Source organism: Trachurus japonicus, chromosome 5 (genome assembly GCF_045865225.1).
Source record: "Trachurus japonicus isolate A0001 chromosome 5, Traja_1.0".
NCBI classification, from domain to species: Eukaryota; Metazoa; Chordata; class Actinopteri; order Carangiformes; family Carangidae; genus Trachurus; species Trachurus japonicus.
This window is the reverse complement of record NC_140911.1, coordinates 27,054,345-27,070,965: the sequence shown is the minus strand read 5'-3', so window position 1 is coordinate 27,070,965 and position 16,621 is coordinate 27,054,345. Positions and strand designations below refer to the sequence as shown.

At 42.7% G+C, this 16,621-nt stretch overlaps 1 protein-coding gene across 6 annotated transcripts in view; it reads right to left on the bottom strand.

Annotated features, from left to right (window-relative positions):
* anks1ab (ankyrin repeat and sterile alpha motif domain containing 1Ab) overlaps positions 1 to 16,621 on the bottom strand; it is a 42,955-nt gene that overhangs the window by 10,024 nt on the left and 16,310 nt on the right. For 5 of the 6 annotated variants that reach the window (XR_015035858.1, XM_085777082.1, XM_085777079.1 and 2 more), the window contains exons 3-8: positions 11,099 to 11,214; positions 6,653 to 6,751; positions 5,731 to 5,877; positions 3,361 to 3,468; positions 1,750 to 1,920; positions 7 to 144 (exon numbers count right to left, since the gene is read on the bottom strand). Coding sequence is in view for 5 of the 6 variants with exons in the window: in XM_085777082.1 (XP_085633208.1) it covers positions 7 to 144; positions 1,750 to 1,920; positions 3,361 to 3,468; positions 5,731 to 5,877; positions 6,653 to 6,751; positions 11,099 to 11,214 (779 nt within the window). In the remaining variant the exon portion in view is untranslated. Of the gene's footprint in view, positions 1 to 6; positions 145 to 1,749; positions 1,921 to 3,360; positions 3,469 to 5,730; positions 5,878 to 6,652; positions 6,752 to 11,098; positions 11,215 to 11,928; positions 12,175 to 16,621 lie in introns of those variants that run through there. The other variant, XM_085777083.1, reaches the window with a different exon arrangement.

Below are 16,621 nucleotides of genomic sequence, written 5' to 3'. Positions count from 1 at the left end.
ACATACAGTCGCCTCGTATCCGCAGGAGTCCAGGATGAGTTTCTCAGGCTGGTGATGCCAGGCGGACACTGTGGCGTAGGTAGCAGAGTGGCTCGGCGGCCGGAGGTTTAAACGCGAGTCTTTGTGTCGCTCACTCTGTCTGTCCTGCGGAGACGTGAAATCATTGGTTGCTGAGCGCAGTGAAAAGAGACGACATGACCAACAACTGTGACATGAAACAAATGAATTTCTTCTCTAAGACAGTGGGAGACCTCTGCTTTATTCAGGTCAGTGTCACTTCATTATCGCAAATACACATCTCAGTCAATAAAGAGTGATTATGTAGTATAATTTATATTATGATAGAGGTGAATGCTGATTCCACTGATCACACATGTAACCTCACTGACCCCAAATACAAATCTGTGTCTCAGTCGAGCTAGTAAGGTGCAAGACTTCTGACTGCTGTACATCAGTGCAAAGGCGTCTGAAGTCTGCCTCGTCAGCACTTTAATCTTTAATACAAGCCCTTTGTGATCTGCTGTGTATACTCATAAATATTCATGTGCTGCGTTGGGCCGATAGGTCAACGTAGGCTGTGCATAAATCACTTGTCAGAGTAAAATATATTGATGACAAAAGTCTACCAAGCATTTAGTGAAAAAATAAATATTGATTTTACATATCATGGACCCTGGCTGGTGCCGTTGTACAGTATTTTCCTTGATATACATGCTCATCTGTGTTTTCTCTTTTGCCTCAGTGAGTCAGACAGCTGGCGTGTCAGCTTGACTGGTTGTGTGTGTGTGTGTGTGTGTGTGTGTCGTAGTTTGACCTTTAGCAAATGGTAATATTTGATCACCAAGTTACTCTTAGGTCATTCCCTTGAAGGAGAACTGAAGAAAGTCAGGGGTAGGTTGTGATACAAGACAGTACACACGCACACACTGTGTGTCACTGTATGAAGCTATACCATTAATCACTCCTTTGCATTATTCCTTGGTGTAATGTTCTTGTGGTTCTGGGCTTGGTCCATTAAGATTTAGGTCAACCTGTGAGTTTGTTGTGCATCAGAAACGAGCATAGACTGTAAAAAACATGGACGTAGCATCCGTGACGTCACCCATTGGTTTTGGGAAGTCGTTTTTGTGACTCAAATATGGCGGCCTGAACAGCGCCATGTTGGTTTTTGGTGGGCGTGTACTTTCCATATTTGGAGGAGAGGCGGTAACTCAACGGGTCAACCGGCCGAGAACCCGCCCACTGGCCTCAAAGCAACTGCCAAACCTGCTCCGGACCTGTCACTCAACGTTTCCGCGCCCTAATTTATGCAAGAATTTTAACCTAATAATAGTAAAACGGTAGAGTTTTAAAAAAAATTCACCCCCCTCAGAGTGTGTGCGGGGGTAGAAACTATCGGTTGAGACCAAAAAACGTGCTGACACCAGGCTTTGATCATGTTTATTGAGGATGTAAAGTCGGCGATTTTAACATGGGGGTCTATGGAGAATGCTGCTTTCTGACACCAGCCCCCAGAGGAAGCCGAGGGGATTGCAGTTTGTTGAACGCAGAAGTGAGCTTCACTTCTCAGACCCACAACTGCCCCCTTGGGAATGAGTCTGTGTGCGAGAAACTTCAACAACATGTGATGGGCACTCGCTAACACATTTAACTTTACAGCGCCTTCTTGTGTATTTTTCATTGAGTTGCTCTCTGAAAGTGAATCAGGAGGTTTTCCTAAAGTGGAAGAAAGTGAAGTGAAGAACTCACTACAGAGCGTGGCCTCTCACTGTAAGACCTCAGAGAAACACTACAGTCTTGGTCGACTCCTCTCCGCCTCCGGTCTGACTCAGTCAGGGGCAGGAGCATGTCCATGGAGCGACTGGTGTAGGGGTCCATCTGACTAAGGGGAGACGTGGTCTGGGACAGGAGGTCATGAAACTGTCAAAAAACACACAGACACACAGTCACACAAAAGAGTACAAACACAGCACAGATGAATGGTTTGACAGAACTGTCTACATGGGCTGGTTTGCCTGATCTACATCCAAGCCTAATCCTCGACAAAAGAGCCTCTTCCATGGAGATTCTCCGTTCTTTTTAGTCCACTTTAATCTGCCTGGGAAATCAGCCCTGAGTATTTAACTGTTGTGAACATAATGATATTGAAGAATTTCATTCCAAAATTAGAAATCCGCTGCAGAAAGAAAAGGATCCATTTTCTCACAAAATGATGTTGGCATAGAAATACAGCTTGCAATGTGGCGCTGTTTAACTTCCACCGTCAGCTCTGTTTTAACTGTTGTTCAGAAAATTGTTTTTCAGAAAAGTAACAGGGTGTTATCTTCCAACTCAATTGAAATATTGAGCACTTTAACATCTTTATTTGACATATTGAAAGCATTTTAAAATTAAAAACATCTTGTATCTTACAAAGCTATCACTCACACTGAGTACACCGGGTTATAAAGAAGGCGTATCCAGAATTACCCTTCAATCTAATTATGCATATTGGACATACCCAAGCTATTAGCTGAATTAGCACCAACAGTATGTTCCTGCAGTTTAGGTGAAACAGTAGTACTAACATTGTTGCAGTCTGATTCACAATGCATATTGCTTTAGATAAAAATCACACCTCTTGCACATTTTTGTGCATTTTTAGTAGAGTAGGTACTAAATAGGTGTTGTCCAAAATACATGATTCTGCAGGATTTGTAATAATTACTAATTAGTAATTACTTAATTAATCATGTAACACAAACTAGACTTTTATTAGCAACAAAAAATGAATGAATTTGCATCAACATGTTCATCTAATTTTCATGATTGATCATAGTCATTTGCTGATTAATTTCTCAATTAATTGTTTGGTTGATGACAGTTGTCATAATCTGTTTGGTCTGTTTTCCCCCCCAGAGATTTACTTTTGTGTAAAACAAAAAAAAATCATCAAATTTTCACATCTGAGAAGCTGCAGCCATCTTCACATAAACAAGACTAAAATATTAATTCCATTAGAAAACTAGTTGCTGACTAAGTAGATCAACTGGCTGGTTATTCATCTAGATTAACTAATTGTTGCATTTCTAGATAGATTACAATTACACAATTAAACAAATATAAATGTAGGTATTTAATGTCATACTAAAATCTTTTATACCACTAGGTCTAGAATAACAGTACAAGGGGTTTTCTAAAATCACATTATAGAACATTTTACGTGAAGTTACTTACAACACTGCCTACATCAAACAATAAAGGCCTCTTAATAAGGAAACGCGGCCTGAACAGCAAACAATGAAAACTCCAATAAATGTAGATACATTTAAATAAAAAATAAATAAAACTGTAGCAGTTTGCGCACATCATCAGTCTTACCATAATTGGGGACAGACGACGGGACTTAGATGGAGCCTCTTCATAGGGTCTCTCTGCTAGAGAGGCAATGATCCTCTTTCTGTGGCCCAGGGGACCAATCTTTATAACCTAGAGAGGACAGCATCAGGGCACAATATGAAGCAGACTTCCCAGTGCACTGTGGCATCAATATGCCATGCACAAGAATTTTTCTAGACTGAGCTAATAGAGATATACCCAAAATACACTGACACAGAGTTGGTGGCATGCGCCCGTCACTGGCAGGCATCCACAGGCAAACAGAAATGACTCTCGTCAATAATTCAGCCTCAATCTGTTTTGCCGTAAGCTTAAAGTACAGCACTGTCTTCATCCAGGGACACTCTATAATTCACAATCCATTTTTAGACACCGTGCTTAAATGACACAGAACTTGGTGACTTATAGGATGACAACAGGTTATAGCCCATTGAGCAAATGATAATAATTGGTCATTATTTAAATATGTTTTTAATTTACGACAATTTATGTTACCTGCCACACATTGGTCCATCTACACCTGTCTTTTTAAACCTTTTATAATGTCATTTCAACCGGTGTTGCTTAAATCCTCTGAGGATGAAAACATAGGTTATGTAGTCAAAACTCATTATCTCAAGACTGTATATTTGCCTAATTGGCTATTAACATTCACGCTCATCCAGTAAAGATGGATGTCGAGTGATTAATGTTACATTTGCAATTATGTTGCTGGTACAAATTATTCCAGAACAGGCTCATATGGGTCTTTGTCTGAAGGCTTCAATTATGTATTCTGCGGGAGTCAGAGGAGAACTGTTTTGTGCTCTGGATTTTTGAGGCTGTTTTTATTTTTCTCATGTAAAGAATTCCCAGTGAGACTACCATGCACAAAGCGTGTGAAATAAGATAATTTAAACAGTAATAAAAAAGCCTTGGGATTGTATGGGTATCACAGCTCGTAAATCATCTTGATGCTTGATGCTATTTGCTGAAGAGGATGTAGGAAATGTAATGGGCAAAGTAAGTTCTGCCAAGATGCTCAGAGGCAGTTCTGCTACTCTGCACACTGAAAGTAATGTGGCCTGCGCTCACACCCATCTTTCTGTACCGCATCGCAGTCTGCTGGCCACCATCCCTCAAACGCTGCATATACAGTATGTTTGGCTGCTGCTCTCCTGCAGCTGCTGATCATACTGCAGCTGTTGCTGTTTTCTGCCATTTTTCTGCTGCTGTCTTTGTGTTGATCACAACGGGAAACACACAGGAATGTAGGTGGAGGACGGGAAAAATGTAATCCTTGCTCATCCACTACGATTTCTTATCAGCCGTATGTATTAGATCATCAGGCAGTCTCCCTGTCATCACCTGAACAAAGCTACTGTCCACATGACACCTGGCTGTCACTGAAACTGCAACATTCAAGAGAAACTGTAGCTTCGCTGGAGTGTTAAGAAGTGTACCTTTACTTCTTAATACAACACATTCAGTCCAAATAAACCCAGTGTAAAATATAGCATATAATATAAGGATGTCTGTAAAGTTCCTGTAGCTCAGTGGCTCCAACCATCTGAGTTGAAGACTCCTAAAAAACAGTTGGTTGTTATGAATCCTTTTTAGAGGCAAGACAAATTAATCAATCCAGTATTTCACAAGAGATTAAAAACTAGAGAAAATTCAGGAGAAGAAAAAAAGTAGTAGAGGATAATTTTCCCCTTTTCTGTCCTGTTACCCAGCAGATTTATCTACCCTGCATCAGCCTACACACACACACACACACACACACACACACACACACACACAGACCAGGCCGTTGCTCACAAAAATGATGTTTTCTTAGCAATTTAGCCTGGTTAAATAAAGGTTGATGATGATGACGCACACACACCGACAGGTAGAAGCCAAATGACGCATGCAGTTTTCTATAACTGCCACAGCTTTTAAGTGAAAACAAAATTAGTCCTCCTTTATGATTACAAATTATCATAAAATGTTAGATTATTTCCATAAAGATTAAACCAAATTACATACTTCCCAGTCATCTTTCACCACATTGCTCTTTAATTTACATTTTATCTGTTCTGTATCTACTAATTACTCAGTGATTCTGAAAATGTTTCCGCTATAGTTTTATGCAAATGGATCCATTACCAAATAAGTCATTTCAGCACTGCAAGTGCCTCTTAACCTCCAACACAATCCATATGGAGGCCAGTCTGTGAGAACTGGACCAAGAAGAGCGCTAGAGTCCATTAGCATTCATGGGTCTTTGTCAAAACATGAGACACTGAGCAGTAACATGCTCTCCCATCATCTGAAAGGGCCCAGAATAAAATATGTGTTGGATAAATGATGCAAGTCATGATTTCTTACATTGACGATCTCCAGCTCCCACAGGTTCTTCACACACTCCAGGGTGCGGTAGCCGCTTGAAAGGAAGTTGGGTAGATATTCATGCAGACCGAGGCCGTCCAGCCAAGAGGCAAGAGATGTGCTACCATCACAGCCCAGTGCTTTGACCTGCAGAGCAGAGAGACACATAAGATAACAGGAGCTGTATTCTTTTGTATGCTGAGAAAGGAAATTGAAATAGTAATGTAGGCCTATATATTCTACTTATGTTTTCCAGTTGTAGGTATAAATTACTAAAGGAACACGCTAGCTAGATAGCTGTATATTGCCATTAAATCTGATACAGATGTTCATGGTTCCCAGAAGATGAATCCTAAAGACTTCATTGATCCTATGACTTTTCCTCATGTGTCAAGCTGACATTTTTGGTTTTGAGCTAAATATGTAAACGGCTAGCTACTGGATGGACTGGAAATGGAAATTCCCAATGATATTCTAAAATCCCAGAGGGAAAAATTGGTCTTTACTAATTTCCTGACTTTTGAATTTACAGCCATCAACCTTAATCTCATATTTCTTTGATTTACCACCAAATATCAGCAAAATCAATGGCACTGCATAGCAAGCTAATAGACCAAGATGCTAGCAAACATTATAGGCCTACACCCATTTGAAATTAGCATTTAAGCATTGTCACTGTGAATGTTTTAGCATGCTGATGTTTTACAGTCTGATTACCCCATTCTCTACTACTCATATTTATTTAAAATTTTCAGAGCAACTGCAGGTACTAGTTAAAATCAAGGTTAGCATACAGTATGTGTATAATATATTTTTCTTTCTTTCTTTTTTTAAATCAACATGCTAATATTTTGACCTTTATTCTCTTAGACTCGGTCACCTTCCTTCCTCCGTGCCAAGGTTAAGTTGTGAGGTTAAGTACCTTAGGCAAACCACGTGCTGCATGGAGGATCTTCTTTCTGTGTCCTGGGTCAGTGATCCCAATGTCTCTGAGGTCCTGGTCCTCCATCACGTTACTTCCCTACATGTGCACAAACACAGGAGACAAGCACAAATAAACACATCCACACACAGGCGCACATGGCCACACTCTCAAACGCACATGCATGCGAAAAAAAAAAAATGCATACAAGCAAAACACACACACGCACTCACAGACATAGGCGCAGTATACAATGTATAGACATACAGCGGTACGATTTCAGAAAATAAATAGATCGTCTATTATGTAGTGTATCTCACTCACACACTCTCACCCTTACAACTTACAACAGACTCTATACTTATACATGACAATTCGCTACAAGAACATGGGTCAATAAAAGTATCATGACATATTCTACAATGTAACTACCAGAGTGTGCAAACACACATACAACATGCACACACACGCAGAGTATGCACATCTCTGACACAAGCAGTAACAGCAGAGTGGGAGGACAATGAAGTCAAATAAATTGTGCATGCCAAGAGTAATCAATCTGATCTGGTGCGACTCAGAGGGAACAAAGCTTTCATAACTGCAGCAGCATCCACACAATCCCTTTGCTGCTGCGTTTCATTGAGGGAAACTAAACAGTCCACGAAGAACCAAAAATATGTCACTACAGTCGTGACAATTCCTTGATTTAGGACATAGAAACAATGAACAATGATCATCTGCCACTTTCCACAATCTTGACTGACAAGCAGATTCTTGTTGGTTTCATGTAGTCGTTCATATTCACGGCTCCGGCTGCTTTGTCATCTTATTCCAGTTTATAGGCTGGAATAAAGATACAAGGAGAACCTTGAAAATGTGGAGCTAAGCGTTTTTCCCCGTGGACTGCTGCAGATTGATTCTTCCTGGCCAAGAATGTTAAAATGTTCTGTAGTCTTTACTCAATCTGCTCTCACTGGATTGGTTTCAGAGCACAATGCAGCAGTATTCACGGGCCTGTATCAGGGTGCAGTTGGGAGATTACTCACTGATCGCTAGAATAAAGGTCAAAATGAAGCAGGGTCTGATGTAAGGGAGACCCAAAAATAGATTCCCTACTTTTATTAACACAGTTTGAAGTTTGATGATGCCTCGGGAGACTCTGCAAACTTATTATTTCATGCTGCATTTGAAACATGTGACGGAAATGTATGGTTCAGTACTTACATAGCTTATGAGCTATGGTGGTTTGATTTAATCTGACGCAACTTGCAGATGTAACCATGGTAGAAATCCTTCATCTCACTAAATTCACTCTCAGTTAATGCAACAGTGAATTAGAATTGCTCTGCCCCACAGAGGAATTGTTAAGAAAAATAAAATTTTGTTACTTTATCAAGAGTCTGGGTCATAACAATAATGGGGTGGGGAAAAAAAACAAAAACGTATTTTAATGTGTTACAATATGTTCAGGACCACATTACAACATTTGCGAGAGAGGGGGCTGCAGAAAGTAATCCAATATTAATGCAGGAGAGATGCAATGTAAATGCATAATGGGCGACTTCTAAGATGTTTTGCACTCGACATTATGCTTCATTGCCACATTAGTTTGGTCATCGGAGCATCAGAGCAACAAAGCATCATGCCAAAAAAAAAAAAAAGGATGAAATCATGTGGAAATTTGGACTGTAAATGAAATGTGTGGGCATAAAGGCCAAGAGAATGGCAGCCACGGGCGCCCCACTTCTGGCAGCATGAAAGGAGCACAAAATGATAATCATCGTGTAAAAATTATGAGAATGGGCACACAGCTGTTCATAATTTATGATCCCTCAAAAGCTGCATCTCAGAGCAATCATCACATGCAGAGAGCCTTGCCGACTCATGTGAGAGTGCCTGCTCTCTTGCTCTGGTGGGCGGGCCGAAGGAAAGTTTCCAAGCAGCACGGTAGATCTTCAGCTGTGACGGTGGTGACAGGTTCTTTATGGCTCGCATGCTGAGATTCCTACAGTACCACTGCAGGGTTACTACATAGTGGAGGGTTTTCGTCCTTCTGTTGGTGGGTGTTAAAAAAACAAAACAGCTTTGGGTCTATTCGCATTTTGTTTTATAGGCTTTCACTTTCTGAAATGGCCAAGTATTATTACACTTTTTTGGTATTCATTGTGTTGTAATATGATATTATCACATAAATGAATTCAACCATAGCACTGGATTGAAAATGAGCCACAATATACTGCCCCCTACTGATTGGACTTCTATTCTTTGCAATGAATCTCACAAACAAGTTCTGATGTTCAAGTTCAGTTAGATTGATCACATCTGAAGCAAGTCTGGCAGAATCTAAAAGGGCACAATATTAAACATTCACAATGTCCGCCTGCCTACTCTGACCTTTCGGTTTGTTTGCAACCTCCACATCCTTGTAAATATCCATGGGTAATTTGGCTTGTGAAGCTAATGATTTATCTCCTTGATGCATCAAGTCCACAAGACACATTAGTCGTGGCATGAAAATGAACATCAGAATGCTTAATGACCCATAGTCCTCATCACATTATTGCCCGGAAATCTTGTTCAACATGGAATCTTCCAATGACAGAAAGGTTTATTAGTTATCTTTCGACCCACTGTCCAGATAACTATACACTGGTGTTTGGCAATATAACAATTCACATACGCTGAGATGAAAACAATATTTTAGCCAGAGATATCTATCTATCTATCTATCTATCTATCTATCTATCTATCTATCTATCTATCTATCTATCTATCTATCTATCTATCTATCTATCTATCTATCTATCTATCTATCTATCTATCTATCTATCTAGTTGTTATACTACTGTGGAAACAACATAAATGGTTCATGTTTAGTTCAGGACCATCGCTGCGTGTCTTTTCGCAGTCAAGAAAATATGCTTGACAGAAAGAGTGCACTGCATGTAGCTATACTACAGACTATAGACTTAGTCCTACAGTACATACAGTATACATGATTGCAGTATATGTGCAATGAGCTGACATCTACAACTGATACATCTGCATGGATGATTTATCAGTCAATACAAATGAGAATCTTGAGTTTTATCTGCACAGCACTTCATAGTAGGAGTGATCACATGTTCATAAGGAGTCCGTCATGCTGTGATCTCATGCTTTCACCAGTGAGAAAAGCAGATCAGAAAGCAGCACTCCTCAACTGAAACACGTTGTGAAGACTACCACCTTCCCTCTGAGCTCACTGGTTTCACTTAACTGAGTTTGGCTGTGACAAACTGATATAACATATAGCCCATAGTGTTAATGCCGCTCTGTGGTCTGAGAAATGTCTGCGTTTTCCCTTTGGGCCTAGTTATTTACAGTGTACAGCCATGTTTTCCAAAGAAACATGACCGTGGGACTGAGAACGTAATGCTGCCTTTTACAATCACTGCCCAATGCAATATCAACTTTCCTTGCAATGTTCTTTTTGGAAAACATGATAACGCTTTTAGTCAGACTGTAGACATCCTCTGGGCTGCAGTTAAATGAATTTATCAATATGTAATCTGATGGAGGCGTTTAAAAATGCAAAACATTCGTGCAAATTGTGTTGATGATTTCCAGAAACACTAATCTGTCTGATCTTCTTTTTTTTTCAACCATTACATCACCGTTGACAAATCATGTGGGTTTAGATAATTTACTTAGTTGTGAAATATTCTCTAACATAAATGTCTACATGTCAATGTGTGCATTTAAAATATAAAAGCATGATTACACAGTGTGTAAATACAAGGTTAGAGCATGCTGCTGCAGTGTAATCATACATTGTGCAGTTTGTGCAAGATTGTGTCACAGCATCACAAGCAGAGCACAGAACATAATGGGTAGCGGATTTAGTGAGATTTGGCAAGCATCCATGCAAAGTGCATTTAGAGTATACTACAGTTGGTTTAGATTGAGCATTGACTATTTGTCCAGGTTATCTGAATGTATCTACACATAGGTCAAGTCCAATGGCTGTAAATCAGAGGATTCAGTACAGGGGGAGGAGGTGATTGTAGAATCGTACAGTAAATGAGATGGCATGATCGGGAATGCTGGGAAAAAAGTTAATGGGTTTTGGTTGCCATTTGTCTTACCATTGGTGACAGGCCATATTCTTTAAAGGGATTCAGTGAGGGGCCATAAATCTTAGCAGGGTCATGCACTGCACAGAGGTGAAGAGGAGTTATGGAGGGGAGAGGTGACAGGGGGAAGGAAGAGGAGAGGAGAAAGGTTGAGTGTGAAAGAGAAAAGAAGGAGCAAGGGGAGGCGGGGGCAGTGGAGGAACTGGGAGACAAGCAGAGGGGGTGAGAGAGAGTGAGAGTGAAGACAAATGCAGCCAAGGTTGACGGAGGGAGAGGCAGAGTGATGTGAAGTGGAAGCGACCCCTGAGATGACGTGCTGCAGGTGACTCACCATGAATCGTAGGTCGTCGAAGCCATTGAGCAGGAACTTGCTCTCGTACTGCGGCAGCCCCACGTGCTCCAGCCACTCTCCCACCGGCTGGTCCAGGGCTTTACCACAGGCCCCATCTGCCGAGAGAGGGAAGCGCTTCAGCAGTGAGAAGCCGTTCAGCCGGTAGCAGCGGCACTCAGAGGACGACACATGGCATTGCCACATCATCCTCGGCCAGCAGAGGCAGAGCCGAGTGCAGCAGCACCAGGCGGGGTGGGGGGGAGACAGGGTCCAGGCCGGGGGTGAGGGGCTCCCACGGTACAGGCGGGGGCCCGGCTAAACTCAAAACACAGGAGGAGGATGGGAAGTGCTGCAGGCCCAGCTCAAGCCCTGCAGGGGGACTGACTAGGCTAATATACACCCACTGGTGTTAGTGTGACTGACTGGAAATGTCAGGCGAGGGTGGAGGTAGTGCAGGGAAGGAAGCCCATCTGAAGCTTGGTGCTGTTAGTTATGTTGGACTGACCCACTACGGCATCTTCCAACAAACAGGGTTCACTAAACAAACATTCCTTTAGTGAGCAGATGAGCGAATGTAAAAACAGGTGCCTAGCTAGTCCCAAAACATGACAATACTGAACACTACAAGTTAAAGAGACTGGATCATTTTCAGGCTGAGGGAAAAAGGGAAATTATCACTAAATAAGACATTTTCATACACCACATAGTATTTACTCTACTACAACTATCCCCATCATTTCTTTTAAAATCAAAAACTACTCCCTCAGGGTGTAACACAGAAATATTCAGTTCCCCCAAAAATACATTTTGTCAGGGTTTTCACCACATACTTGTAAAGCTCTGGCTGAGTCCCATGGCTTCATTGGTCAACCTCTTTGAGAGCTAGGACACGGCTCATACAATGAAGGTAGCAGCATACTAAAGTACTGGTGAGGTACTCGTGTTATTTTTTTTTTTTTGATCAAGGAATACACATTTGCTTAAATCATGTTTCGTCCTTACTCCACAGCCAGACAGAGTACAGTCAGGTAGACATATTGTAAATCCTACATCGGGGGAGAAAAAAAGAGAGAGAGAAGAGGTTGGCTTAGGATTTCCACAGTGTGCTGATTTTCCAAACTCCTCAATTCATTATCAAATCCAAGTAAAGATTCCTTGATAAAGCTCCAGGTAAGCTGTCTGCCGGTGGGAAAAGGCTCGGTGTCCTTGGTGGTGCCGGTGCTCCCTGTGCTGCCCAGCATTCACACTCCTCAGCAGGATGCTGGCTGTGCGGCTCCGCCACTGAACGTGCTTCTCATCTCTCAAAGTGATAAATCCAGGTCCAGATCCATTGAACGGCAGGTGAGCCTCTCGACTCTGAAGCGAGGATCACTGCAGGACCACGGTGCAGGTTAAGCTAGCTCCTTCCTGAGGCAGGCGCAAACCCCCTCACCCCCCCCCAACCCCAACTCCACTCCACTCCCACCCCAGCAGCCCACCTGGTTCTTCTCCTGGCTGGGTACAGCTAGCAGCAGCAGCCTCTGCGCTCAGGGCAGAGGTTTGCTGCATCCCCTGCCTGTCTGAGACATGCAGGCAGTGCAGATGCAGTCACACAGCAGCTGCTCCTGGCTGGCTCGCACACCGCACACGTTACCTCTCACTGCTCAGTCACAGGGCATACCGTCCTGACGCCGGCTACTTCTTACACTAGAGACCACCGATCTGCCTCAACCCTCAGCCACTGCTGCCACGTCCTTCCCCACATCCACGACAGCCAACAGACTCAGTGATCATCTCCCCCCCCTCCCCTTCTCATCGGAGCAAATCCCTCAAGCTCTTCTTTTTGACTCCCCCCCCCTCCTCCTTGCTCTCGTCTCTCTCTCTGCTTTCTTTCTCTCGCTCCCGATCTCATAGCCCCATTCCCACTGTGTGATCGCACTGCAGGGCTGCCGTATGCTGCCTGATGAAGTGGGGTGCTGCTCCACGTAACCACCTCTCCCTCACTCTCCCACTATATCAATCCCCCTCCCTCTGCCTCTCTCCCTCTCTCTGCCTTGCACTCTCCCTCACTCTGTCTCGCTCCTTGCCTCTCACTCTCAAACACACAGACAGATGCAAACACACTCTGTCTCTGTCCTCATCATCTGTCTCTCTACCCCTTTCCTCTTCTGTCTTGCCCCCCTTTTTTTCCCTTGCCCCCCCTCTCCAACTCCACCATCACCACCACTGCACTGATTAGAATTGCACAGAGGCACCCTGATCTTGGCAGTGCAGAAAGGACACCACCATCAGAGAAAAGGAACAAGCACTGAGAGCCTGAAATCACAGTCTTTTCCTCTAAAGAATGACTAGAATGTAAAGGGATGACAGAGACGCGATCCCGTTCTGCTGCAGGAGCGCCAGTTTTTTTTTTTTTTTTTTTTTAGGCTAACATGGGATATTGAAACAAAGAGCCTCCTCGAGCCCTTGCTTATTAGCAGATGGCTTTAATTCATTTACATCTTACTTTGATGATAGGACGAGGGGGGGCAGCATTGATTCAAGTCAGCAGAAGTCTCTAATGTGCTCAAACAGGAGAGGGAGAATGGAAGAGAAGAGAAGAGAAGAGAAGAGAAGAGAAGAGAAGAGAAGAGAAGAGAAGAGAAGAGAAGAGAAGTGCTTCATGTCCACCTGCATCTCACCCAGTCATACAGTATGACAGAAAAGAGGTGAATTCCATTATGTACTTCCAGATGCTCATGTCACATCAACCATTTTTAGAGCACAATGGAGGCTAATTACAGAAAAAAAAACCTGGATAAAAAAGTGAGATGGCATTCAACTGAGGTATATTTTGGGGTTAAAATAAAAAAAGACTCTCACACCGTGCCGTTTGACTTTGCAGGAATTGCCACACTCTACAAGAAAGACTAGTATACTTCAGCACCCACCCATGCAGAGCTGCTCACTGCGTCCGGTGTTATCTGGGTACGGCTGCAGGCGGAGCGTAATTATGCAGGCTTTCAAGCTGCTTGCAATCACCTCACACGTTCCCCAACGAGCAGTGGGGCCAGTCAAGTCAAGTCAGGCAGGCAGGGCAAGGTGATGCGGTGCCAACAGAGGGAGGCAAAGTGAAGGGCTATTGATTGAACCCTCCTCCGTAATTGGCCTCCTTCACCACTGTTGCTCCAGTGTTAATGATCAAGTAAAAAGCCAGGTCGGGTCTCCGGGACCCGTCAGTCATCCACGAGGCGCATCATTCGTTATCAGGAAGAGGCTGCTGTCAGATTTGTTCCGACCGAGGGGAAGAATGATGGAAGCGGGGAGGAAGAGAGAGTGAGCGGGAGAAAGATAAGACACAGAGAAAGACTAATAGAGGAGGAGGCATTGAAACATATGGGTAAGATAAAAATTTACCATCTTATCTCCAGGACGTAAGAGGGATTGAAGTGGACTAATTATGATTCACTACGAGATCCCACAACTCCTCCTCCGTCTTTACTCTCTCCTCCTGAGCCCTCGCACCAAAGTCAGCTCTTACACCACAGCATCCGGACAAAGACTGTTAAAAATACCAGCCACCCCATCCAATTACCTCCATTCATTTGGGACAGCAGCACCTCCCACGGTAGTAGGACCTAATTACTGACTGACAGAGTGTCCAATGCTCCTCCATGGTGGGGAGTCACTGTCATATCCACTGTTAAACAGGCCAAGCTGTCAAATCTACCAAAGTGGATTTCTGTACTGTTTGAGCACTGCTAGGTCTAGACTTGGCTCCGAGGTGCGCCATGAAAGACCTATTTACAGAGAAGGAGGTAGAGGTTGTGCCTAGATAAAGCCGTGCCTCTTTATCAGAGCGGGAGAAAAGCACTAGCTTCTTGTCAACACACCCAAGCACTGGAGAAAATGAGCCGCAAAGCTGAATTAATTCAGGGAAACTGAAGGCGGACTCTTTTCCTTTGAACGTCAGTGTGTGCCTTTACACAAACTGAGCCGATGCCTCCTGTGTGCTGTTAGCGGAGCTCTCTCTCCACTCCCTCTCTCTTTTTAAGCTCATTTACTCAGTGCTCTCTTAGCACACAATCGAGGCACTCGTGATGGGCACACAACACAAACATTCTCATCCTCGAGCATGCAAATTGGCACAAAATTGAGGGGCTGTTTTTTTTGTAGCCACAACAATCTGATGTTCAGAGACCTGCTTGCTGAAGATGAATTGGTTGTCCTTGGCTCCTGATATGAGAAAAAGGGTAAACAAGGAAAAGGTGGATGGAATGAAAACAGGGACAGAGGATGAGGTTTTCCCAGTTCTGTCACGATAGAAAGATAAAAGGTTGGATGAAGAACAACAATCTAGTTTTCCATCTTTTGTAACCCCCTCCCTTCTCTCCCTCTCTCCCTCCTGCTGATGACTGCATAGGGTACCTGTTTGTTTCCCTTCAGTATGTGGAGAAAGAAATATGACCTCTTTACACATACACACATACACTTACAAAAAACAGCGACAAAAGCATCCCCGCAACCTCCAGAGCTACTTGTGCACAATCTCCGATTAAAATCAGAGCAGCAACTGCATGACTCAGCTGAATCTGGGACACTTTCAGTATGCCGTTCCTCAAACAAGGTCTATAAATAGCACACACCTATATGTGAGAGAAAAAACAAACAAACAACATATTTCCTCTTATGTAACGTTAAATAACCTCGGGTCTTAATTGTTAGGACAATTAATCTAAGAATGCCTGGGTGGGCTGGAAGTCAAGTTACAATTAACATCATCCATCATCACCGCAATGAAAGTCAGCTTTCTAAAAGATCCTGTATAAATTAAGTTTATTTTTTACTTAACTATTATAATATTATTCAGTTGCAGAATATGCATAGTTATCTTCACACTAAATGACATTAACTCTCTTCACACAAAGAAGCTGGAAGAATTGATTAAATTAGCAGATGTCCTTAACAGTTTTCCTACTCAGCGTTTAGGTTAATTGGTTGCAGAGGTTAAACAAGCTTTTTATTTTTTTCCATTAACAACACTTAACTACATAGATTCGAAGAAATTATTACAACGTGACAATTGCTGCAGTTAAAGTCTTCAGTTTCCTAATTACAATGTCTTTTCTATTTTTCCGCATTCTCACTTCATGTGGTTTTATCGCAATCACACATTTTTCTTTCTCTGTGCTCATGGGTAACACTTCACCTTGCTGTGGTCAGCAGATTGGTAGCCCACGAAGCATACTGCACATAACTAATGAAAGTTTTATCGAAATAAATCTGATGAGACTTGTGAAAAGGTTTCCTGCGCGGGCTGAGAGAGAAGCTGTTACACAATCATGTATGATGAAACCTCCTTATGGCAGAGTATCTAATGGAGGTAGGTTTACACTGTATCAACTCAGGAGTGTTATCTAAACAAACTGAGCTGATGCCAGCTGGCTTCTCCCTCTGCACTGCCTGAAGGACTCTCAATGAAGCGACGCGTACTATCGGTTCAAGCCCTACCGAGATATACAGTAAGTCCAGAAAAAAAGGGAAAGAAAATATGACAGTGAGGGC